The 25569-nt window shown below is 37.8% G+C and overlaps 1 protein-coding gene across 1 annotated transcript; it reads right to left on the minus strand.

Moving 5' to 3' along the window:
* Nucleotides 1-5620: 5620 nt before the first annotated feature.
* On the minus strand, nucleotides 5621-25514 carry slc39a12 (solute carrier family 39 (zinc transporter), member 12). Its single transcript, XM_002939000.5, has 12 exons — nucleotides 25100-25514; nucleotides 22125-22409; nucleotides 21147-21354; nucleotides 19947-20134; nucleotides 17393-17573; nucleotides 16007-16179; nucleotides 14075-14242; nucleotides 12690-12797; nucleotides 11673-11745; nucleotides 10517-10675; nucleotides 7487-7674; nucleotides 5621-5920 (listed from the first exon to the last, which is right to left on the minus strand). The coding sequence occupies exons 1-12, from the start codon at nucleotides 25358-25360 to the stop codon at nucleotides 5792-5794; spliced, it is 2121 nt and encodes a 706-aa protein (XP_002939046.1). The 5' UTR covers nucleotides 25361-25514; the 3' UTR covers nucleotides 5621-5791.
* Nucleotides 25515-25569: the final 55 nt, after the last annotated feature.

A 25569-nucleotide genomic window follows, 5' to 3' on the forward strand; every position in this document is an offset into this window, starting at 1 on the left:
GGATAAAGAAAAAAAATCAGTGTATGAGACATACTGTCGTAGTTTCAAGAATATCCAGTGCAGCCATGTAGAAAATACTGTATATATGCTGCTGCTGGGGTCCTGCTGAAACACAGATGTACTAAATGCTGACACAGCAGCCCAAAGGTATCACACCTGCACCAAACTGCTGCAGTAATTCATCAAAAAGGAGAACAAAAAAAATAGGCCACATAACCTCTAGCAATGACGCAACATTCTGTGACAGACATAACTCCTAGTGATCCCACTCCTATACATGTTGCTGTGTGAGTGGAGTCACCTCTAATATGCAGGAATGGAAGAAATTAGTTTGTACTAAATTTGGATTAATAGTTATTTTAAACATTTCTCTAAGGCTGTCACACAAATGGCCCCCAGTGACCCCGGGAAACAATAGGGCCCACGTACGTCCACAGTTGCAATTTTGAGCTCAATCGCTATGCTCTTTTCCCACAATGCAGCATTTTCGCATGCATTTCATTGCAAATTGGACACAGAAGTCTGCTTGGCGCCATTTCCAGTGTTCAGCGTGCAACTGGCGTCTGCAACCAGTTCTTTGGGGGCAAGTGCACTGCACCTATTGACACCGGGGACAAAGGGAACCCTGAAGCTAGGTGGTAGAAACAGAAGGTGGTGGCAATTCCAGGAATCCCCTTCTGCAAAAGATGCATATTCAGAAGGAAGAAAAGAATGAGCAGCGCAGAGCTCAACTATGGTTTTCTATGAAAATAGTTTTAAGCACAACTGACTGCAGAGGAGATTGCAGGCATACATGTGACTTAATATCAGGTTGAAGGGGCAGTATGAAATACAGCTTTTAGTTAGCACGCCAGACAGCCATAGTATCTAAAACTTCAGTCTTTATTCATTTCCTTAAAAACATTGTGCCTGTACAATGCACAGGCACAATGTTTTTAAGGAAATGAATAAAGACTGAAGTTTTAAGGGGGGGCTTAAGCACCCGGACCATACATCGGCTTTGGTGAGAATTGATTGATTTATCTATTTTTATTGAGACTGTGTATTCATTGGTGGCGGGCCCGGGGTTTGTACACCCGGGCCAATTAATCATTTTGGTACGGTTACCTTATATACTTGATTTTTGTATATCTTAGTGCTGCCTTGTTACTTATTAACTAATTTATTAGTTTTGTTTTTGGGGATTTATTTTTTGTTTGTTACTATGAAGGGGCAGTATGCACCTGTGTTCATGATTGGCTCAATAAATATTGATTGTATTGGACATGCATCCTGCCTATAGGTTGAATGATTAATGCTATTTCTTTCACTAAAAAGTGCAGAACAATGACACCAAAATCCCTTTAGATTGATCCCACCTCTTATATCTAGAGTGCAAGTCAATCTAATGAATCCATCCATACAGGCACCATGAGCAGATCTGGCTCCAAGATGGCAGTACAATTTGGGCTGAGGATTTTTTCAAAATAGTGGCCAACTAAGAGTCTTGTATCCTGATATAAGTTTTAATGGCCAAATATCATTCAAGTAGATCATTGTTTTGGCCCCTTAATCAAGGGGGCAGCCGATGTTGGTTCATGCATGGCCACCTTAACACTTTTAAAGTCAGGTCATTCGAAGAAAACCATATGAACACTGGTCAGGGCAATGCCATGGACAGCAAGACGGGGCAATGTTATGGCATGTGGATTTGACCTGGGCACAGAGAATCAGTTGTGGTCCTAGGGGAAAAATAAATTCACATGTACAAAAGACGTGTAATACAGGTATAGGACCTAGGCTTGGGACCAAGGCTATTCCGGATAAGGGGTCTTTCCGTAATTTGGATCTCCATAACTTAAGTCTACTAAAAAATCAATAACAGATTAATTAAACTTAATAGGATTGTTTTGCATCCAATAAGGATTAATTACATCTTAGTTAGGATCAAGTACAAGGTTCTGTTTTATTATTACAGAGAAAAAACAAATCAGTTTTAAAATTCTCAACCATTTGATTAAAATGGAGTCTATGGGAGACGGTCTTTCTATAATTCAGAGCTTTCTGGATAATGGGTTTCTAGATAATGGATCCCATATCTGTAACTGTTTAGGTTATTTTCTGGAAATATATTAGAGATGTCCAGTCTCAAGTCTTCTTGCCTTTTGTTAAACTTCACCATTATGTCAGGTTACTCTCTCTCTTTCTCCCTATACATATATAATCATATTTTGCACCTTGGTTCTGCGGCACTAGGAGCTGAAGACAGTCACCATTTTGGATCTATCCACCAGGATAAATACCTTGTTCACATAGATGTGCAAATGTCATGAGCTTTGGCAGCTACCATCTTAATACTCCTTCACAGTCCATGCACTGTTTTCACTAAATAAAATAAACTATTCCACTGGATTGGATGGTGTATTAAAAGAGGTGATCCCAAACTGATTTCTCCACTTGGGATGATTTAGTATATTTTATTTAAAGCACATTAAAAGGCTGAATATCGGGTGCTGTGTCACCAATTTCATCTTCATAACTAATAACATAATATGGAAGAACCATACCACACAGGGTTAGTCCTCGAGAACAAAGAGCAGCCAGAAAAGCTCCAAGTATATAATGTAAATAAATAGTATCTGCAAATGTTAAACAGAAAACGTGTTAGTGAAAAGGATCTGCATACTTGGAACTATCCTTCCCCACAGCCTAAATGATGAATTGCATATATATATTGTGGGTTAGTGGGTTAGATCTGACTCCTGTTACACTGGCAGAACCAGAAAGCAGAATGTAATAAACAAACACTGATCTGAAAATGTTTTTATCAATGTCATGTTTAATTACTGTACTTTACTGTGCTCAGAATGATATTTTCTTTCATTATGTATAAAAGAAATCTCCAAGTCTTCCCTTGTCTGCGTGGGTTTCCTCTTGGTACCCTGGTTCCTTCCCACACTCCAAAACATGCCGGCAGGTTAACTGGTTCCTGATAAAATTGTCCCTACTGTGCGTGAATGTGATAGGGACATTAGATTGTAAGCTCTACTGATGCAGGGAGTGATGTATAACCTCTTTACCTCCATTATTGTTTGTGTTTTATGTTTTCTTGTACGCTTAATATATACACCCATTTATTTTACAACTCTGCAAGATATGTTGACATTCTATAAAAATGTTTAATAATAATAATTATCATCATCATCAGTGATCATCTCTGTAAAGCCCTGCATAGAATGTATCAGCATGGAAATTAATGTGCTGGCTTTACGAATCAGTTAGCAGTGACATCTGCTGGCTAAGAATTGGTATTGCCTAGTTAGTTCTGAATTATTTTACGCTCATTTTGTACATAGAGGGGCATTTTTATACCAAAGTGTACAATATTTACAACAAGTTCTCTGTGCATGGACCATAATTAGCGCAGCACCCTCTAATCAGTTCTCTAGGGCTTGTGCCCTTGGCCATCGTAAATCAGTGACTTGGTGAGGCTTCAGCAATTATAGTGTGTTGTGTACACCTTCTTCAAAAAGCCAACCAAAGTCAAAGCAGACACGGACCCCCGGACTTAACTATAAACCCAAATATTTGATATCTGATATTTTGATTTTTATTGTTCCCCCTTTTTCTCTCTCTCTCTCCTGTCTCCCCTTCCATCTGAGCCCCTCTCCTCCATTATTTCTTACTTCAGCACTCTCAACTTGTTAGAAAATATAAATAAAGAGTTTAAAAAACAAATAGGGATCAAATCCAGGGATTTGGTTTGGGATTTGGCCAAACTGCAGGATTCGGCTGAATGTTTAGAGTTCAGATCCAATTCAGCTAAGAATTCAGCTGATTCTTGTGATTTCAAAGCTCTGGACTGCTGAATGTGACAATTTTTTGTTTGCAGATGATGCAATGTTTTCTCTTTATTTCAAATTTGAATATGCATATGTAGGGTTATATTTCGGTTCAGTATTCAGCCAAATCTTTTGCGGAGGATCCATATACTGCTGATTCTAAACATTAAAGGGGCGGTTCACCTTTAAGTTAACTTTCAGTATGTTATAGAATAGCCATCACTGACCCTGGCAGCCAAAAAACTATTGCTCTGTGTGGCTACATTGAGGCTACAATATTTTTGTTACTTTTAATAACTTATCTTCCTATTCATATTCCAGTCTCTCATTCAAACCTCTGCCTGGTTGCTAATGTAAACAAGCCCTTAGCAATCAGATAGCTGTGGAAATTCCACACTGGAGAGTTGCTGAACCAATGATAAAATAATTACCACAAATAATAAAAAATGAAGACCAACTGCAAATTGTTTTAGAACATCACCCTCTACATCATACTAAAAGTTAACTCATAGATGAAAAACCCCTTTAAGGTTAACAGTCCTGATTTCCATAGCATAGTCTTCTGTCCCAACTTGTTGCTTAAATGTCCCTGATTGCCTTTAGTTGCCCCACTCATCTTCAGTTGTTCCAGGCTCCTTCCAGTATTCTTTCCAATAATTAGTTACAGTCTCGTGAGATGAGACTGTGACATCACAGTTAGACTATACCCGTTGCCAGGCCCGGATTTGTGGCAAGGCCACACTGAAAGGGGGGTGCTGAAAGGGGGCGGTCTTGGGGCACCCAAACTTCAAATCCAGCCCTGCCCGCTGCGCCACCAGTGATGTGTAATAATCCGCAATGCCAGTTCTGTGCCTCCTCATTCACTCTACCCTTTCTTTGTCTGTCCCTTTGTCCCACATCCCTTCTCTGGTCCATCTCCCATCCTGCCAGTTTATATCTTGCATGCTTTTTGAGGTGCAGTTTTTGTGTACACGGCAAACTACATACAGCAGACCTGATGTCCCGGGCCCTCTGGACCCCCAAGGTCACTGGGTCTGCAGTATAGGTATAGGTATAACTATAACCTATAACTGTCATTACCTTCTTACCCACAGGCCTGGATATGTTGCAAGGCCACAAAGGCCTGGGCCTAGGGTGGCATGCCACCCAGCCTCACCTGAACTTTGCTCACATACGAAGCCCTGGGACAGGATGTGCAGAAAACTTTAGTGCGTCCTGTCCCCAGTGCTTCGTATTTGAGATAAATGGATGCGCATATGGATAGGGAGATGCGGTTGCGCACCTGAGACTACACAATGTTGCTCAATAGTTTTCTTTTTCTTTTCATTGTCTGCTTTTGTGCTTATGCCATCTCAAATTGATGAAAATGGTCTGCAGAAATCTGGGTACTTTTGACCACAGCCATGCCCTAAACCAGTGTTCCCCAACCAGTGGCTCGGGAGCAACATATTGCTCACCAACCCCTTGGATGTTGCTCCCTGTCAGGGCCGGAACTAAGGGTAGGCAGAAGAGGCACCTGCCTATGGTGCAACAGTGAGGGGGTGCTAGGCAGGTACCTCTGTTGCCACCCCTAGTTTGGGATCTCTTACCCCCACATTTGATTTCCCTCCCTGCACGGCATCTCTGCACATTGCCCTGGAAAATGACATGTGCAAGAATTTGTTTTGACACGTGTCATTTTTTTTGTTGTGTTGCAAAATTTTCAGCTGCAAATTGTTGCGCCTGTTACGTGAAACAATCCGCCAATGGCAAAACACGCAGCAAATCCATGCAAATCATATTAATGTAAAACCAAAACATTTGAAAAACAACATATTGGAATTCTTTTAATAGTAAAAAAAGATTTTAAACAATTCATTCTCATCCTGCTTAATGAAAACTTGTCAAAAAAGAAATTAAATGTGAAATTAAAGACACAAAGAACATGTAATCCCACATTTACACTGTATCACTGCCAGTCGGGCTTCTCTCTAAAACTGAATTTTATGCTCATAAATTGCCAGCAGTAACAGGCAAAGCCAGCCAAGTAGCAGTCCCAGGTTTTGTAGAAAAAACATCAGCCAGGGCCGTTGTGTTTGTACGTGAATCATCTCAGGGAGCTGGGAAAAAAAAGAGTCGTGTATTTGTCATTCAGTTTGGAACATATACATAACACATGGAAAATATAAGGTTTTTTTAATCAATATTAGTCATAAATATGTCATACAGTCATACACTTTTGGGGTGGACTATGCTCCTAGGCCTACACCAGAGGACCTGACGTCTGAGGCCCATTTGAATTATTAATAAAAAAATGAAAGACCTGAGGGGATTTATCCTACCAAGGTGCCTGGGCCCACTGGGCAATTCCCTGGTACTCTGGCAGGCCAGTTCAACCCTCTCATCCAGTAGAATGGAATATATAATATGAAAGTACAGGGATACTACAGTGCTGCGGAATATGTTTTATAAATAAATGTAAATAATAATAATACTGTTTTATATACAATATTCTTTTTGTCACTTTGACTGGGTAAAAGAGATGGACACTATCCACATTCCCCGGAGTCCAATATGATCCATAGCTATCTGCCACGTACCTGTGAATTCATATAGTTCCTAATATTCACCAGGGTCCCTAACTGATAACAGGTTAGAGCAATCAAGTGGTAGCCACAAAGAAAGACAGAGAGGATTTTTTATATAACAAATATATACCACTGTATATACTGTATTTTATCAAACATAATGATTCTGCAACCATATTGATATTTGGCTTTAGAATGCTATTTATTATTTGATTAATACAAATATATTTGGAAGTTTATATAAATGTAATCATAATATCTTCACTCTCTCTCTCTATATATATATGAATATAAGGAACATGTCATAAATTATTTTGAAAGCTTTGATTTATTGTATAAATAATTTTTGGTGCCTTTTTGAAACACTACTTAGAAAAATTTAAACCAAAACAGATGGTCAGATAACTATAAATAAAGGAATTAGTTAGAAAATGTTTATATTAATGACTGGCAATGCTGGGATTTTGTTGATTTCTGACCCAAAACAAAGAGAAAATATTTTATTTCCATGTAACTGTTTTGCAAATCAATTTCATGTCTGAATGATTTCTGCCTTTTTGGGGTGCTGGAAGCAATAAGTCTCATTCCTATTATCTGTAGTGTTAACATTGGGAAACTTCACTAACCAAATCATTATTCAACATTCTTATTTTTCGATTCTTACAGAATTTGTTTTAAATGCTCATGGGCTTTAGGGTACAGGTATGGGACCTGTTATCCAGAATGCTCGGGACCCGGGGTTTTCCGGATAAGGGATCTTTCCGTAATTTGGATCTCTATAATTACGTCAGCTAAAAATCATTTAAATATTGAATAAACCCAATAGGATTGTTTTGCCTCCAGTAAGGATTATTTATTTCTTAGTTGGGATCAAGTACAAGGTACTGTTTTATTATTACGGAGAAAAAGGAAATAATTTTTAAAAATTTGAATTATTTGCTTATAATGGAGTTTATTGGAGATGGGCTTTCCGTAATTCGGAACTTTCTGGATAAGGGGTTTCCGGATAAGGGATGCCCATATTATACGTATTTTATATTCTATTAAGACTTTTAATTTAATGTAAAATACTTGTAAAAAATATTGCTTTACTCTTACCATTTCAACAAGTGACAAATATAAGAACATCCCAGCCGTGACAGCAAATATCCATATCTGAACATCAGGATTGGCTGAAAGTGAGAGGCCGATATAAAGACCTGCAAAGGCGGTTAATGCACTTATGAAATTCATTAAAAAGGCAATCTTTGCCGAGAGTCCTGTATTCAGTAACACAGCAAAGTCACCTGAAAGGTAAAGAATAAAACCTTATTTCATACAGTGAGATTTACAGGTGAATTGTTTTCATTTAATATAATGCTGCATAAATACAGTATGTACATTATTAAACAGAAAAAATATCAAAGTATGCAATGAGGGGGTTGGTTTCCAATATTTAAGGGGACATTTAGTCATGTTCATTTTTTATTCACGATTTTTATTTTTTTTTGCGCCGAAATACAATTTTGTCAAGGAGAAAAACATAATTATTTCAAGATTTATCATGCGACAAAACTGCAACAAATTCAAAAGAAAAAATATGCCATGTAAAAGCTGGCGAGATCAAGTAGAGCTCAGTGACGGGTGTCCTTTATATTTGCTTTGTGGTTTTAGTGGTTTTCAATTTTTGTGACAATATGAAAAAAAATCATGGTTTTCGTATTTTTTCCAGCATTCGTTTTCGTGGTTTCAAAAAATTAGAAAACCACAAAAATCTGAATGTTAATAAATCTGCCCCTTTAACTTGGATATCAAGATACATTTTTTTTTTTTTACATTTGATCAATAAATCATATATTCTTCATGTTAGTTGAATCCCAGCCAACTTCAAAGCTAGTTATACCCAGGAAAAAAATTCACATGCTCATTTCAGTGAAATACACCTAAAATAGGGGTCATTGATTCCTCCAGTGTGTAAACACAAAGAGGCAAATTTAGCAAAGTGTGCAATGAATTCTCCCACTGTATATTCATTTCTCTGGGATTTTTAGAGGCATATTTATCAATGGGTAAAAGTTGGAGTTCACCATCTGATAAATATGCCTCTAAGAATCCTATAGGAATGAATGGAGAATATTCTGTATTGGTTAAGTAAGTCAGTCCTGCAGATAGTTTCTATGTGGATACATTATTATTTTATCTTTTAAAAGTCACGGCAACTAATCGCCCCAGGTGTCTTCACCTTTAAGAAATACATTTATTTAAGAAATACAATTATTTGGAAAGTATGATACAATGAGTAAGCAAACTTGTCCTGCAGCTACTGTAAGAGTTAATATTATATTATTAATCATATTATTCACCCCACTTACAAGGGTCACAGTTCTTTTGAGTAGCAGACAAATAATCCACACCAATAAGTGTATATTAAAGGGAATACATTGAGTAATAAATCAAATGATTGATCCAATTAAATTATCATTTAAACTAAAACAATATTTACACTATTTACAGTTACAGATTATTTATAGTTACCACCAACACAAAACATGGTAGTCTGGTTCCTTCTCTCCATCATGGCTTCCCTCTGCAGGCTTCAGCACATTTTGGGGCATATTCATCATGCTTTGTGAAAAGTGGAGTCGAGCATTAACGGTGCCATGTTGCTCAGGGCAACCAATCAACAATTCATCTAAAATCTAATTGCTTTCACCGGTAATTATTCACTTCACTTTTTACACAGCATGATAAATATACCCCTTATCGTGCCCATACATGTTAAGATCCGCTCGCTTGGTGAGGTCGCAAAATGAGCGGATCTTCTCCCAAAATCCCCACCTGGGTGGGTGATATCGGGCAAATATAGGCAAATTTTATCGTTTGGCCCTGTAACGGTTGGAATTGGCACAGCCGGTTCGGGGACAGCATCAACAAGCCAATGCAGTCCCCGATCCGACTAAATCTTTTAACCTGCCCGATTGATATCTGGCCAATTTCCCACTTTCTCAATGGCTGCTCTCCACTTTACTACTGTCCAGTGTTCACATCTATACACCATTCCAGGCACCGCCTGCTGAGTGAGTTACTTGTATACAGAAATTAGTTTTTATAGCTCCTGTGGCCAAGATACTGCCCAACTTCCATTCATGGGAAAACCCTATGATAGGTAAAATTTGAGGCTGGGATGTAAGCTCCCCTATACACAGTGTATAACACATATATAAGTCCACAAACACATACATATATAACAAAAATAATGGCACCCAGGATGAGTCATTTCTTGCACTACAATCAAGCTGGAGAGTTGGACTGAAGTACAAAAATCTTGGTACAGTTCAGACTCATCTCTTGCAGCAATCAAGGCAGGCTACCATGAGGGTTGAATGAGTATTTTTTCAATATCCATAACAAGAAAAAGACTGATGGCAAATAGGTTTTTTGTGGACCTGTCAAGATTTTTAAAAAGCTTGAATGTGAGAGAAGTTGGTCAGAAAGAATAAACTGATCCCTAATATAAGAGAGTTTATTGAAGAATGATAATATTAGCTGATGTGGAGATTCAAGAGGGATTGCGTGGGCTGACGAGTGTATTACATTCAAATGTAATGTAGGGGATCAAAGAACACTTTCTCCTGTTTCTCAGTCTGTGACATCATCCAGGCCAGTTACAGACTGGGGAGGAACCCGATTGGCTGGCTGCCCCAGTGCACTGCTGGGAGAGAAAGGTGTGCCTAGGCTTGGAGCCAAAATTCAGGGGCTTGCATGTTATAATTATATTACCTTTACACCCAGTTATATAAAGTTGATATTTGCTGCAAACTGTGTGTTTGCATTTCGTATCTGCCTCTCTCCAGCCTGAAATTCTGTTGCTCATTAGTGCCAACAACTAGGAAATAGATTAAAGTTAAGGTCAAAAATGTATTATATTTATTGTTTATTAATTAGCCCTCCTGTTCCATCTTTTTTAAATCTCTTTTTGAAAATACTGCCTGGTTGCTAAGATTAAAGGGATACAATCAGCAGAAACTTTGGTCTTTCCATGGTCATAGTTTATGTAAAGCAAAATAAACCTAAACAAAGAATTGCATGCAACATGGAAATCCTATGACACAGCCTTATTAAAGTGTTCACTGGGTAACGGGAACATACCCATTTCATGAGGAATTTCATGGCACAGAATGGCAACTGTACTGGCAATACCGGTCTCGGTTGAGGATGAAAACGCTGATCCAATTACCATTCCATCTGCAAAGTTATGAAGACTGTCTCCCACCAGAATCATAATGGCAAGTAAGCTTATTCCTTTGCCTAAAACAGAAAAATAAAACTGCATTATGTAGAATAATTGTATTTTCAGAATATAAATCAGTCCCTTAAAGAGTACATTGTGAAAATCTAATATATTTTGAAAAGAAAATTCATCTTTGCTTTTTGTCACTAAATTATCTGTCTGGAAAATAAACTTTACAGTTATAACATAAGAACAAAGAAAACTGTTTGAAGTATAAACGGCACAAGCCTTACTGCATAAGCCTTTACTTACCTTTAGCTTACATTTATCAAGCATTAAAGGAAAAGGAAAGTCATTTTGGCATTTTACTGCCAATAGATTCGACACATTAGTGCCACCTAGAATGCTATATTTATTCTGCAGAAAGCATTACCTGAGTATAGAACCCTAGAAGCTTTCTCTGTTTGTTTAAGATAGCAGCTACCATTTTAGCTTGGTCTCTGTAGCTTCCTGCTGCAGCTCTAGCCCTTAGCTTGGTCTCTGTAGCTTCCTGCTGCAGCCCTTATAGCAAAGATCACACATCCCTAAGGGAGGGGGGAGGGAGTTCTTAGCATTTTTGTGGGAGGGGGAGCAGGAGAGGGGAGAGAGCAGAGAGCTGTGCAGACTCTGGCCCCAGGAAAAAATGATTTTTCTGAGAGCAGAAGTCAGATACCCTAATAACATGTTTACAAAATAGGAGACAAGAAATCCTGTTTCTTTTGATAGAGGTTTCAGTTCAGCTTTTGGCTGTATTTACATAGACCTTTCTGATACAGCTTACTTAGCTGTTCCCTTTCCTTCTCCTTTAAGATTTCTGGACACCCACCACCTGAAGATTACTTTTGCTTATAAAAAGTATTAAGCTGGCTTGCAGCATTGAAATGACACATCAAAGTTTCCAAATTCTAAAGAATTATGAAAGGCACTGAATAAACCTATACAGTTATGATTTATTGGAACCCGGCAGCCCAAGGTTGGCTTGGATGACCCCAATTATATCATAGCTTATACTGTGGTTGTTTCCAGGCTACTTACTTTTCCTTCTTGCTTTAGGCCTGACAGGTAAAGTTTCTGGGACTTCAGAATGCTCACAGTCATCAGGACTTCTCTTTTTAAGTACCAAATAGAAAGAAAACCAAATAACAGTCAGAGAAAAAGTGTAAATGTTAGGTTTTTCCCATATTTAAAGGGGCAGAAAGTTTAATATAAGATGAAATATGGGGATTTTTTTTATATTGCGCTCTATCCTTTTTAATAAAAAAAAATCTATAAATTTTAAATACATTCTCAGCATTAAAATGTTAACGATTATTGTTTGTTTTTACCCTTACTGCTAGTCTTCCCTCCCTTTGACATAAACAATGTCAATATAAAAGCTATAATAAGCTCTGTTTAAAAGAGCTCTTTCTTTTCCTCGTTGCTGCTATTAGGTTTATGGCACATGGTTTCCTTTATTGGAATAGATGATGCTAGTGGAGAAAATGTGAGAAATGTAGTTTAGTACAGGGGGGTGTTGTTCTAAGTGATTGATTATATAACTTCTCACAGTTGCTATCAAGAAAAAAGGGTGGGATCATCTGTAATGTTAAAGTCTTGAACTTCCATTCCAATTTGGTTGGTGCAAAATATAACCAAAACTATAGGGGCTTTTTGCAAAAAGATAGGCAGAATGCCATTTCAAAATTAACCCTATGTATATGTTGATATCAGGTGTATATTGCACCCTGACTTTGTCTCTGCACCATAAAGACTTTCTCCTGTAACTCACTGGCACCAAATGGCACCAAGGGAAAGCAGTATTTACTGGAACTAATAGCAAACAATACATTGTAGATTTATAAACTTTTCTCTAGTGGTGGACAGAACAGTCTCAAGGCACCACACAGGGAGTTGGGCAAATGGGTGGCTTTGGTCTCCTGGGCTGGTGGCTTAGTTTTAATAATTAAGGAAAATAAAAAGCAATCATTTTAATGGGAAAAATTCAACTTTTTGAAGGAAATATAGGGAATACAGGTTATTAGGGAATACAGGCTATTAGAATAAGAAACATACCAGCTGAATGGTAGAGCTAGATTTTGCTTTCCTTGATTGATCTCCTAAATGAGCATCCAGTGGTAGATCATGTGAATGTGTCAAGTGTCCATTCATTAATGACAGACCCTACAAATAAGAAAAACAAAGGTAAAGAATACCCTGTAGGTTTACAATCTAAAGGAAGAAGAGAGTATGAGATAAAAAAAAGTGTGTTCAGAGAATAAAAATGTAGTTAGATTAATGATTGAAATGTCTCTCAGTATCGATTAAAACTATACGCATGCTGCCTCCTTTAAGGCTGTTGTCTTAGGCCTTAGGCAAATAAGCATTGCTTAGTTTTTTCACAGACAACATGTATAAGCATAAAAATAAGAGATCCTCTGCACTCACCCATTATTGATATATATGGGACATGAAGACATTCTGTGCATTATGCTACCAAGAAATTCCATATATTGCAATATACTTCAAGCTGGCCAACTACATCAAAGTCATTCCCTCAGGCCAGCCCTACACTGACTTATCTGATTCATTAATAATTCTACTGCTTTAATATACATTTAACAAAGGTTAAAACCCCCAAATGGTTGCCCTTTTATTGGCTCCACTGGGATCACCTGACTGTGGCTGGGCAGGGAGGGAGCTACAATATGGAGCTGGCCACTGCTCCTGTATAAACTATAGCAACAAAGGGAAAGTTGTGCTCAACCACTAAATTTTATACCTTTAGGCGGGGGTGCAATGAGGTTGTGACCACAAAATACATATAGACAACAACACACAGGCAACATGTATAAGCATTAAAACAAGAGATCCTCTGCACTCACCCATTATCAATATATATAGGACATTAAGACATTCTGTGCATTACCAAGAAATGTCCTCCCCATTAAGCAAAACAGGGATTGTTTAATTCATTCTACTGCTTCAATATACTATACCCCACCTAATGGTTTAAAATTTATTGGTTGAGCGCAACTTTCCCTTTTGGGATATATATACATATCATGTCATATCAGATATTCAAGTTTTTGAGCCCTAAATGTTTTAGCCCTAAAAACTTGAATCATAAAAAAAAACTAATGTTGATAAATTTCCCCCACGTGTGTTTATTATTATTATTATTATTAGTAGTAGTAGTAGTAGTAGTATTGATAATAATAATAATAATAATAATAATAATAATAATAATAATAATAATAATAATAATAAGTTTAAATTTAGTACAGAAATGTTTAATTCTAAAGCATATTACCAAATCGTGTTTTCAAGGCCTTGCGTGTCATTACCAGTTACAGCAAGCAGGAATTTGGATCGCCTTGGTAAAAAGAGTTTGTATTATTCTATCCTTATATGTAAATGTAAAACCTATTGGCATGTTCCAGATTGACAGAAATGTTTACCTGCTTTGGAGATGAAACAAGAAGGAAAAAAAGCTTGTTAATCAGGAAAAATCCATAAATTCCTCCAATCATCCCCATTATTTTCCACAAATATTCATTCTCTTCAAAAATGTAGTCTCCTTGTTGCATATGATGTTCATGGGTGACAACTTCATGTACACCAAGTACCTAAAAAATGGAAATTGCAGTTACCTGCTGGAGGCAATATTTAGTCTTCATTCAGTAGGGATGTATTTCAGAAATAGTACCAGTCTTTTCCACACCCATACCCAAAACTCCTACCAGTGCTACTCATTATGGTACAGAACTCTACTAAAGACTTACTGTAACAGAGCATTATTTTGAGCTTGATGAGTGTGTATGCTTCTTTTTATTGGACTCCAAATTAGATGTCACCGTTTTTGCTAAATAAAAATAGGCAAATGCCATTCTACATGGAATTTCTCAATGAGATTTTTATTTTGTATATTTCTTGTTTATTGATTTTTCAGCTTACAGTATCCATGTAACATGACAATGCATTGGTAACAAGTGATATAGAGTATCACATTTTTCTCATTTCACAATGAAAATATGGAACATTTGGGCCTGCACAGTATGTTTAAATATACAACCTGAGCATTCTCTCTTCCTTACTGTTCGCTGTGTAGGGTTACACTAGTGATGAGCAAATTTTTTCACCAGGGATTGCTTCGCAGTGAATATCCGCATTTCGTCATTGGCGGATTGTTTTGCAAAACTTCCCTGAAAATTAGCAGCAGGAAAATTCGTCTTGCATCAAAAAAAGTTGCGTTCACTGCAAAAATAGACGCGGCGACAAAAAAGTTATGCAACAAACACATTTTGCAGATTTTAGACCATTTCGCAAATTTTTCGGCGAAGTGAAACGGGACAGATTTGCTCATCACTAGTTAACACTTAAGTGGTTTGTACAGGAGGTTTCAGCTAATGCGTACTGGAGAACTGTGGAGGGTTAGGTTGGAAACTACTTGGGGAAAGGTTGGACGGGGGGATAAGTGATCTGGCTCCCAACCCCCTTGGGAGAAAATTCATGAGGGTCCCAACTTTTCTCTCTCTAACTCAATCCAGGGGAGCCACAGCAATGAGATTTCTATTTAATCCAATAACATAGTATCTGAGATGAAAAAGCGCAACGTCCATCAGGTTGCACCCCTCACTGAAATAATTCCTACTTAGCTGAGCTGGTTAATATATACACAAAGAGAGGGGAAATAAATACTGTCACCACATTAGAATGAATGACCCAAATAGATAAAATAATGATGTCTAGTTAGAAGCTTAGTCTAATAGTATCAGAAGTATCAGTCAATTACAGCAGTTGGGGAGGCCTCTTTATCAACATTCTGATTTTATTTGAAACCACACATAAACTAGTTTCCACTAAAACCACAAATGCCTAGGAATTTATTAAAAGATCCAAATTGAAAAACCACAAACGAATTAAAATGCAGAATAAAAATGAAAAGAACACGAAAATCTTGAATTTTTCAATTTCATAAAAAAAACCCACAGAAAACCTCTAAATTGAAGAATTAAATAAAGATTTTTACAATTTGCCTAGAACAGCACCTACTGACTTCTACATGGGCTAGACAGTTTTATATGGCATATTTTAACAATTGTGTTTTTTTGTGGTTTTGATATATAATAAATGGTGAAAAATGTGCTTTTTACATTAAAAATTGTATTTTTAGCACAAAAAACATGAATCATAGAAAATATCAATATATAACCATTGGTAAATCTGCCCCGTAGACTCACTTTCTGTGTTTGACCCTGTCATCTACACAAAGAGCCAATTCCATGTTCCCGTATATATTAAATGAATCAGCAGATAATTGGGTTCAAATATTTGGAGTGTCCAGCCATCTCACGTAACATCATATCAGTCATCAAAGACTCCTTCATTACCTGAGGAATGAGATGAAGAAGCGCATCCCCTGAGAGCGTTCCAACTGCCAGTCCTACAAACAGCTGTAAAATAAGTTTGTAGTTTTCCTCACAGGAGCTAAATATGATGAGAGTGGCGCCAAACATAGATCCAATTGTGAGAAGCAGCACCGAGATTGTGCTGTAGCCATATTCTGTCCAATAATAATAAATACGTTATATCATGTAAAATTACAATTGAAACTTATAGTTAGACAGCTTTTAGATAAACAAAACAAACTAGGAACCGTGTACAAAATGTATTCATAACTAGATATAAAGTAAAAAGCAAATCAAATGAGCTTCTATATTTTATAGATATTTTTTAGGTACTATCGGTTTCAACCAATTTTATTCATTTTCCAAATCAGAGCTGGCAAAATTGCTCCAAATTATAATGGGAAACATAAATAGGGTAATTTAAAGTACAGGTATAGGACCCATTATCCAGAATGCTCGGGACCAAGGGTATTCCGCATAAGGGATCTTTCTGTAATTTGGATCTCCATACCTTAAGTCTACTAAAAAATCAATAAAACATTAATTAAACCCCATAGGATTATTTTGCATCCAATAAGGATTATTTACATCTTAGTTGGAATCAGTTACAAGGTACAGGTATAGGACCCATTATCCAGAATGCTCGGGACCAAGGGTATTCCGGATAAGGGGTCTTTCCGTAATTTGGATCTCAATACCTTAAGTCTACTAAAAAATCAATAAAACATGAATTAAACCCAATAGGACTGTTTTCCATCCAATAAGGATTAATTATATCTTAGTTGGAATCAATTACAAGGTTCTGTTTTATTTCTACATAGAAAAAGGAAATCAGTTTGAAAATTCTGAATTATTTGATTAAAATGGAGTCTATGGGAGACGGGCATTCCGTAATTCGGAGCTTTCTGGATAACGGGTTTCCGGATAAGGGGTCCGATACCTGTACTGTTTTATTACTACAGAGAAAAAGGAAATCAGTTTTAAAATTCTATATTATTTGATTAAAATGGAGTCTATGGGAGACGGGCTTTCCATAATTCGGAGCTGTCTGGAAAATGGGTTTTTCAGATAAGTTTCCGATACCTGTACAGGTAAGGGACCTGTTTTCCAGAATACTCGGGACCTGGGGCTTTCCAGATAAGGGATCTTTTTGTAATTTCTGCTTAAAATGTCTGTTTAAAATGTATTTAAACATTAAATAAACCCGATAGAATTATTTTGCTTCCAATAAGGATTAATTAGGGATTGAGTACAAGGTACTGTTTTATTATTATATAGAAAAAGCATTATGGAATATGTTTAAGCTTTACACACATGTAATAATATAAAAGAAGTAGCAGGAGAATAAGAAAGCAGTAGGTAACGCACTCTCTAATGTGGTGGGAGGAGCAAGCCGCGTGGTTCCGTTGCTTGCTGGCGGGCATGAGCAAGTAAGGAGCTGATGAATTATTGCCGGACTAATTTGCTTAAATTGCTCTTTGGAAACAGGAGAATGGCTGTTTTTAAAAAATACTTTCACAAGTTCATACACCGAGAAACAGGAGTGAGTCTGAAACACAGTAAGAGTAACATTGATTAGAAAGCATTCCGGAAATATATCAAAATAAATAACCAAATAAAAGTTCTTATTACTGTTCAAAGTCAAATATTTTTAATATTAAATTTAAGACAAAAGTTTGAGGGTGTTATGTGCTAGAGCTAGGCATATTTTATAAAATTATTTACTACATGGCCCAATCCATCTAGCTACAGTGGGGCTAGTAGATCTATTATAACTGATGGAACAGAGAAATGGCTGTGGTTTGAATTTTTGTAATGTTCCTGCTTGGATGCAGGCATGGCTGGTGCATGTATTCTAATCTTTGTAGCAAAGCAGGGTACGTTGGCATACTCAAGTGTATAGAAGCAAGAAGAAGAACAGTATTTCAGGCTGACCAGGAGCCTCCATTCATTTTCTAGTGTAGGGGCCCATAGGGTTAATATGTCCCTATGGCTTTAAACCCTACCAGTTCCTTCTTTATCCTGTTACTAGGCAAAGACCCATGTATCCAGTTTGATATTTGCATTAAGTGCCTTATTGGTTCATAGCTAGAACACTCCCCTTGCACTCTAATATAGTGCTTAGCAAAGGGGTGGATCCTCCTCTTGGGCTGCATCTGTTGACTCAGGTGGAAGTTCCACTGAGCCTGGGATCAACAGGGCCCCAGTAAGCCATTTACCCTAGAGAACCATCTGACTCTAGTAAAGTCGGGGAACAGGGACCCCATGAACGAGGATTAGCTAGAATAGTAGAACATCGTTAAGAGCACTTTCTAGGAAAGTGAGATAGTCAGTCTAGATAGAAAGAGCAATTTCTGGCTCAAACCAGGAGAGATTAGCTGGAAGTACCCTTCCTTACAGGCACTGTTGCCTTAGAGTAGGACCACAGTTAAGACACATGTATCAGGTTAGTTCCTATCCCTGATCCATAGTTGGCTGTTTGGGATCCTTAATAGCTAAGGTACACATCCTGAGGACCTGAGATACTTGTCCAGACTACTCCCCAGAGGGGTGCCGTGCTGTTTGGTTGTCTTTTCCCTGCCCAGACTCTGTAGATGTGGGATAAACCGGTGGACACCATCTCTCTCTATCCCCTGTGCCTTTAGCAGCTAACTCCTCTGAGTGAGTATTTGCAATAACCCCATGGACTAATTGTTTTGGACAATAAACAAGTTGATTTATGTTTTACCATAAATAAACCTTCTGGTATCCATTCTTTATATTACTTTGCACACAGCTTAAGTAAAGGATATTTACACATAGCGAAAGCCCATCCTACAGTATGTACCCCATGCTCTAAATCTAGCTGGTATTGTCTGTTTTCGCAGCCAAATGGGTTACAAAAGATTTATAAAAACTGTTCCAAGCTAACAAGATGCTTTGTGAGGAGCGTTGTACAATAATATGTCAGATGCAGAAGAGTTAAGGTCCCCATACACGGGCCGATTGTAGCTGCCGATATCGGTCCCTTGGACCGCTTCGGCAGCTTATCAGCCCGTGTAGGGGCAGAAAGGAGGGACTTGGCCGACCGATATCTGGCCTGAAATTGGCCAGATATCGATCGGCCAGGTTAGAAAATTCAGTCGGATCGCCTACAGGTTCCCTGATATCACCCACCCGTAGGTGGGGATATCGGGTGAAGATCCGCTCGCTTGCCTACATCGTATCGTAACATGTATTGGCAGCTTTAGTTTGACCCAGTATGTTCCCTTTGTTCTACTACTTTTAGTGTGCATATTCCAAATGTAAATCATGAGATGTTGCCACTTTAAATTGCTTGTCCTTGGATTTCTGATCATTATTAAATAGAATGTCTGTGTCTGCTTAGAATTTTTTTACCAACAAATAGTTCTGGCAGATAACAATTGAATTAAAAATAAAAAAGCTACAAAGACAAAAAAGTGTGCAGAAGTTTAACCACAGGGAATATGAAATAAATAACACCCCATATGCAATAACATTCTTTAGCTCAGTACTCGGGTACTTATACATACCCCTCACCAAATCACAGATTTGATATCAATTAGTTAAGCAAAGAAAATGAAATAAGGTACAGCAAAACAACTTTATAAAGCTGCTAAAGGTTAAGCAAGGTACACATCACTCAGTATATAATACCCAATACAGAGTTCATAGGACTGCAAAAAATATTCTAAATGGCTACTGTGTGAAGATATCACCATCTCATCAGCCATGATGTGCAATTCACAAATAGGTCTAAAAAAAACGTCTAAACAAAGTACAAAATCCCCTAGTGACAACTGAACTGAATTGCAGAATGTGGTTGATAAAGTGGTTGGCAACTACCAAACCTCTGTTTGACAAGTCTTGAATTCCAACTCTCATCAACCCTGGCCATCCCTACCTGATGCCCTAACCCTACCTGATGCCAATAGCGTGAGTGTGCCTCCACCTCATAGATGTCACTGTGGTCATGTCCCTTCTCTTCATTTGTGTTAGACAAGAGTTCATTGTCTTTTTGTGGTATTACAGACCTTACTGATTTCCTTCTGTTGCTTAACTTACTGCAGTCACCAGTTGCTTTAAGTTCCCCAATAAGTTCAGCAATATCTAATTAAGAAATAAAACATAATAGATAACATTCAAAAATACAACCAGTTATGTATACAAGAGATACAGAAGGCCCTAATCTAAGGGCTCTGGCACACGGGGAGATTAGTCGCCCGTGACAAAACTCCCTGTTCGTTGATGACTAATCTCCCCGGATTGCCATCCCACCGGCGAAAATGTAAATCGCCGGTGGGATGGCATACGCGGTGGCACGATTTCAGCGAGATCGCGCAAGTTGCCTCGAGAGGCCAGAGCCCTAAGGGTGAAAACACAACTACTTGTCACGGCTGCTAAACGCCAAAAAAAACTCTGCCATAGACAATACTGAGAATTGCTTCTGCTAAAACACACATAGAGACAGTTATCAGTAAATGATCAGCATTGTCTATTGTAGTAGCCCAGACAAGTAGCTGCTACTAGTAGCTCTGTGTGTCTTCACCCTAATAAGAGATGTTGATAACATGCAAAGAACTAATGCTTTAAAAAAATCACTTTTGCCTGGCCTATTAGCCTATGTTTAACCTCCACTCAGAGCATTAATGTGCTGCTGGAAGGTTCCATAACAAATACATTGCTCAGCATTCCCCTTACCTTGCTCAAACTCCAGCAGACATTCCCCCAGCAGGAGGCTGCATTATACAATGCCATAATGTCAGGGTGGCCCCCAGGGACATCTGCTGGTGTCTGAGCAAAATGGAGAAGACTGTAGCCAGCAATAAATCCAGTGTGAGCTTAAGTGATGCCCCTGATAAAACCAAACCTGTTTTTATGTAAAAGACGTGCAAATCGCAAGACCAGTTTCAGGACTGTTCACTTTTGAGTTACAGATATCATTTTCTTTACACTAACGCAAGCAAATATACCTTGGTGTAGCATCCTGTATGCTTTATAGTGGGATAGTTTTTTTAAGAAATGTTTTTATACAGTGATCCATTCGGCCATGAAATGAAACATCACTGTTGAAAGATAAACTATTCCAAGGTAACATACTGTGACAATAACAACAGCTTACCTGGGGCATACAGGTCATTAGTTCTGTTGAACGACTGGAAAATGAAATCAGTGAAGAATTCTGCATTTGGAAATTGTTTTCTTGTTATACAGACACGCTGAAGGGATAATGTAAGGATGATTTCAGCGAGCCTGGGAAGCTTTATTTCATCGACTGCAGTACTGCCCACCATTGCAAATGCATCCTCCATGGAAATCACATCTGTACACTGAAAGAGATTCAAAATGTTAAATGAAAATGTACCATCTACTGAAATTATATAAGTCTCCTTGGATGATGCATGACCCATACTTTGGGACAACAGTCAATAAAAATAAAAAGAAAAAAGAAAAAGCGAACAGGAACACAAATTAAACAAACTATAGAGTAGTTATCAGAAGAACCCTCTAGTGACCAAAGTAGGGTAATACATATGCCAACTACAGACTTCTGTGCATTTCAAAAATAGTTACACATTTGTGATTCATTTCAACACATTAAAAACATTAACAGCCTGTCCACGTGGGGCTGTTAATGTTTTAATGGATTGAAATAAATAGCACAGAAGTCTATAATTGGCAATAGTCTAAGACAGGGATCCCTAACTTTTCTTACTCGTGAGCCACAGACAAATGTAAAAGGACTTGGAGAGCAACACAAGCATCATAAAAGTTCATGGAGGTGCCAAATATCAGCTATCAGCTTACAGGGGGCTTTATTTGGTAGTAAATCGTGTTTCAATCTTTATTCAACCTAAACTTGCCCCCAAGTCAGGAATTCAAAAATAACTCCCTGGTTTGGGGGCACTGAGAGCAACATCCAAGGGGTTGGGGAGCAACATGATGGAAAGTTGCTTAGAATTACACCTGTTTTCATTGTGCACAATTTCATATTTATTTACAACCACATATTATGGACAGACAAAAAACACACAAACTAAAGCATCTTACTGTGTCAGCCCTAGTACAACTCAGAACAATAATTCAAGTCAAACCTTACCTGTTTTTCCTCAAGCAGTTGGAAATATTGCTTTGAAACAGAGAGAATATCATCTATTTCATTCAGGGAAAGATAATGACAGTCTTCATCTTTTCGGAGTTTAAGAAGACTATTGCGGTAGAATTTATAGTCCATTTTGGTCAGATTACTTATTGAGGTGCAGAAGTCCTTTTGGTTCATTATATAAAATAGAAGCACCACTGATATTTTCTGTATTGCATCATCGTCAATGTCACTACTTTTATTTATTCCCACCATGAAGAGTAGGGCATCAGGTCGAAGGCACTAGAAACAAATAATGTTGAAAGTACATTCATCCAAGTTAGAAAAAGTTCAAGGAACATATATTTTTCATTTCTCTTTAGTTGAATAAATCATCATTTACAACATATTTTGGACAGTATTACAAATACAATATAATCAACAGTAAAATGTAGTCATGAGCATTAGATTAGCTAATCTGTCCTGTTTCACTCCGGAGAAAAATTAGCAAATCTTTGCAAAAATAGGCAGATAGGAGTGTTCTTTTTTCCCATAAAAACAATCAACGCACCAATGGTCACCCCTTTAGATTAGAGGAACGGAGCTTCCATGTGAAGCAGCGTAGTTGGTTTTTCACGGTGAGGGCAGGGAGGTTGGGGAATGCCCTTCCTAGTGATGTGGTAATGGCAGATTCTGTTAATTCCTAAAAGAGGGGCCTGGATGAGTTCTTGAACAATCAGAATGTCCAAGGCTATTGTGATACTAATATCTACAGTTAGTATTAGTGGTTGTATATATAGTTTATGTATGTGAGTGTATAGATAGGTAAGTATAGGTTGTGTGTGCTGGGTTTACTTGGAAGGGTTGAACTTGATGGACTCTGGTCTTTTTTCAACCCTATGTAACTATGTAACTAACTGTGTAAGATTTGCGAAAAGGTGAAAAATTATCTAAACATCGAGACAAAAAAATTGTTACACGCATATTTTTTTTTTTAGATGTGCGTCATTTGTCTTACCCTGAGTTTATTAAACAAATCTAGGTTAAGAACTAGAACTGAGGGAAATGGAGGAGGTCAGCACCACTTATTAAACAAATCCTGTTGATTGCAGAGAGAGAGATGGACAGGGAGTATGTTTAAACATGTTAAACATGTACAACATTCTTGTAATGAAAAGTTCAGGCTTATGTTCAATATCCTATCCTATACAATGGATACAATGGAATACTTCTTTATAGCTCAGCACGTTTATTAGAGGTTGGGTGCAGACTAAGAATTCATACAGTATGAAACACATATTTAAAAGTACTTTAGCACAGTAAGGCTAAAGGTTCACATATGTCCCTTTGGGTCCAATGGATGCTTTCTGGTAGAAGGACTGTTGGAGACTCCCAATTAATATTGCTTATAGATAGTTCTGTTCTGTAGATAGTTCTGCTGATACATTCTGTTGAGGATGTAAAAAAGAGGAATTCATACATTTTCTAGTGGTATTTTCCAAGGTAAACATTAATCTTGTGTTCTAAGGTGATTTTCTTTTGCATCATTGGATTTCTTTAGTTTAGAAACAAATCTCATGGTCTCGGGGATTACAGGATAATGAGAAGTTCAACATTTCCAGCAGTTAAGGCGACCTACGTCAGCTGAAGCAAGCAGAGGCAGTCTTTAAATGTGTGGGTAATTCAAGTCTCACAACAGGGCTGATTTAGTTTTATCAGAAGTATATAATGCACAAGAGCCGTGTGCATTCTTATAAGCAAGATGGATTTACTTGTTTATGAATGATATAATACGTAAGAGCCAAGATCCTGTGAATTACATTCTTATAAGCAGGCCAGATTTACTTGCATGCAGGCCTGGATTTAGATATCGGGCACCCCTAGGCCGCACATCAACCCCCACCCCCTCCCCTTCAGGCACACACATGCGCAAATTTCCATTGTTGGATATGGAGCACTTGGAATCAGTGTGTGGGGGAGAGCACTTCTCCAGTGCTTCAGACCCAATTTAGATGCAGATGGGGGCAGCATGCTCCCCCCTGGAGTCCTGCCACCCTATGCCAGGACATTTGTGGCCATGCTACAAATCAGGGCCTGCTTGCATGTGAAGTATATATTCCAAATAATTTAGGGCAATTAATCTATTTATCACTGCTGGCTAAATTTGTCTGTGAATAGAACGTGTCCATATATCACAAATATTCTTACTTGCTAATTGAGCAATCAGATTATCCATACAGTAAAACATCTAATAGAAACAGCTGAGAAATATACTCTTTTTTTCCGCCTCTGCCTAGATACCATAGTTAGAACTGAACTTCTGGGATGGACATCCGATGTCAAAAAAGCCCCTCAAGGCTTAGTGCTGTACAGAGCAAAATATGGAGGATAATGAACCCCACCCCCCACTTTATAAATATATTTTATTACAATATGTCTCAAACCTGACAGCACTTTTATATTTGATCTAGAAAATGTAGATATGTAGATTAAACTCCAATCTATGTGCAGAATATAACAGGAATGACTATACTAAATGCTTATGAAATTTTAAAAGAGTTTCAGTGCACACTGACAAGATCTCAATTCTAGGGCTCATTTAGAAACATAGTGGCAAACTGCACAAGTGTAGTTTCCAATAGCAACCAATCAGGAGTTTGCTGTCATTTTCCAGCTTATAGTAGACTGTTCAAAAGTGAAGTGTTTACTGGTTGCAAAAGGCAATCAAAATTTAGCATCTGTGTGAGTAAATAAGCCCCACTATATAATATGATGCCCCTAGTACCTGTCATCTATATAATGCCGTATTTAACTTGTTTTCATCCAATAACATAACTGTATAGTGGAACCTTCATACATATTATTACATTTGTGCAAATAACATATCTAGGTACATACAGGTTTGTTCAACACAAAGAACAAGATGAAATATTTTTGTTCTATATAGAGCAAAGTTTACATGTAATGTTTAAATCCGCTAGATATTTACTGACCTGAGTGCAAGGATCCTGTTTTCCATGTACATTCTTGGGACATTCAACTTTTTCCAGCAATAATGATATAATATCTGTTGAGTTGTTCTTGTGCAGGAATGTCCCATTGGCAGAGTTCAGAGAATACAGAGCTTGCAGGAGTCCTCCTTGGCTGGGCGGTTGCTTGTTGTCCTTATGGCGGGACTCAGCACACACAAAGAGTGCACCAAACGTGAAGAAAACTGGGATTCTCCAAAAAAGACTCTTCTTCCACTTAAACATTCTAACTTTGTTTCTGTGGAACAAAATAAACACAGACCCAATCTAGTTTCAGAGTGAGCTCACACCTTCAGGATTACGGGGGGGAATTTAAAGAGGAAAACAAAACAAAAGGGCTTGTTCCTTTAGTAGAACGAGCGCAATGTGTTTTGAAGGAATTTATTAATTGGTTCACTAAGCTGATTTGCAGTGACAAGCTGCTTCAGAACAAC

This window comes from Xenopus tropicalis, chromosome 6 (assembly GCF_000004195.4).
Source record: "Xenopus tropicalis strain Nigerian chromosome 6, UCB_Xtro_10.0, whole genome shotgun sequence".
In the NCBI taxonomy this organism is placed as follows: domain Eukaryota; kingdom Metazoa; phylum Chordata; class Amphibia; order Anura; family Pipidae; genus Xenopus; species Xenopus tropicalis.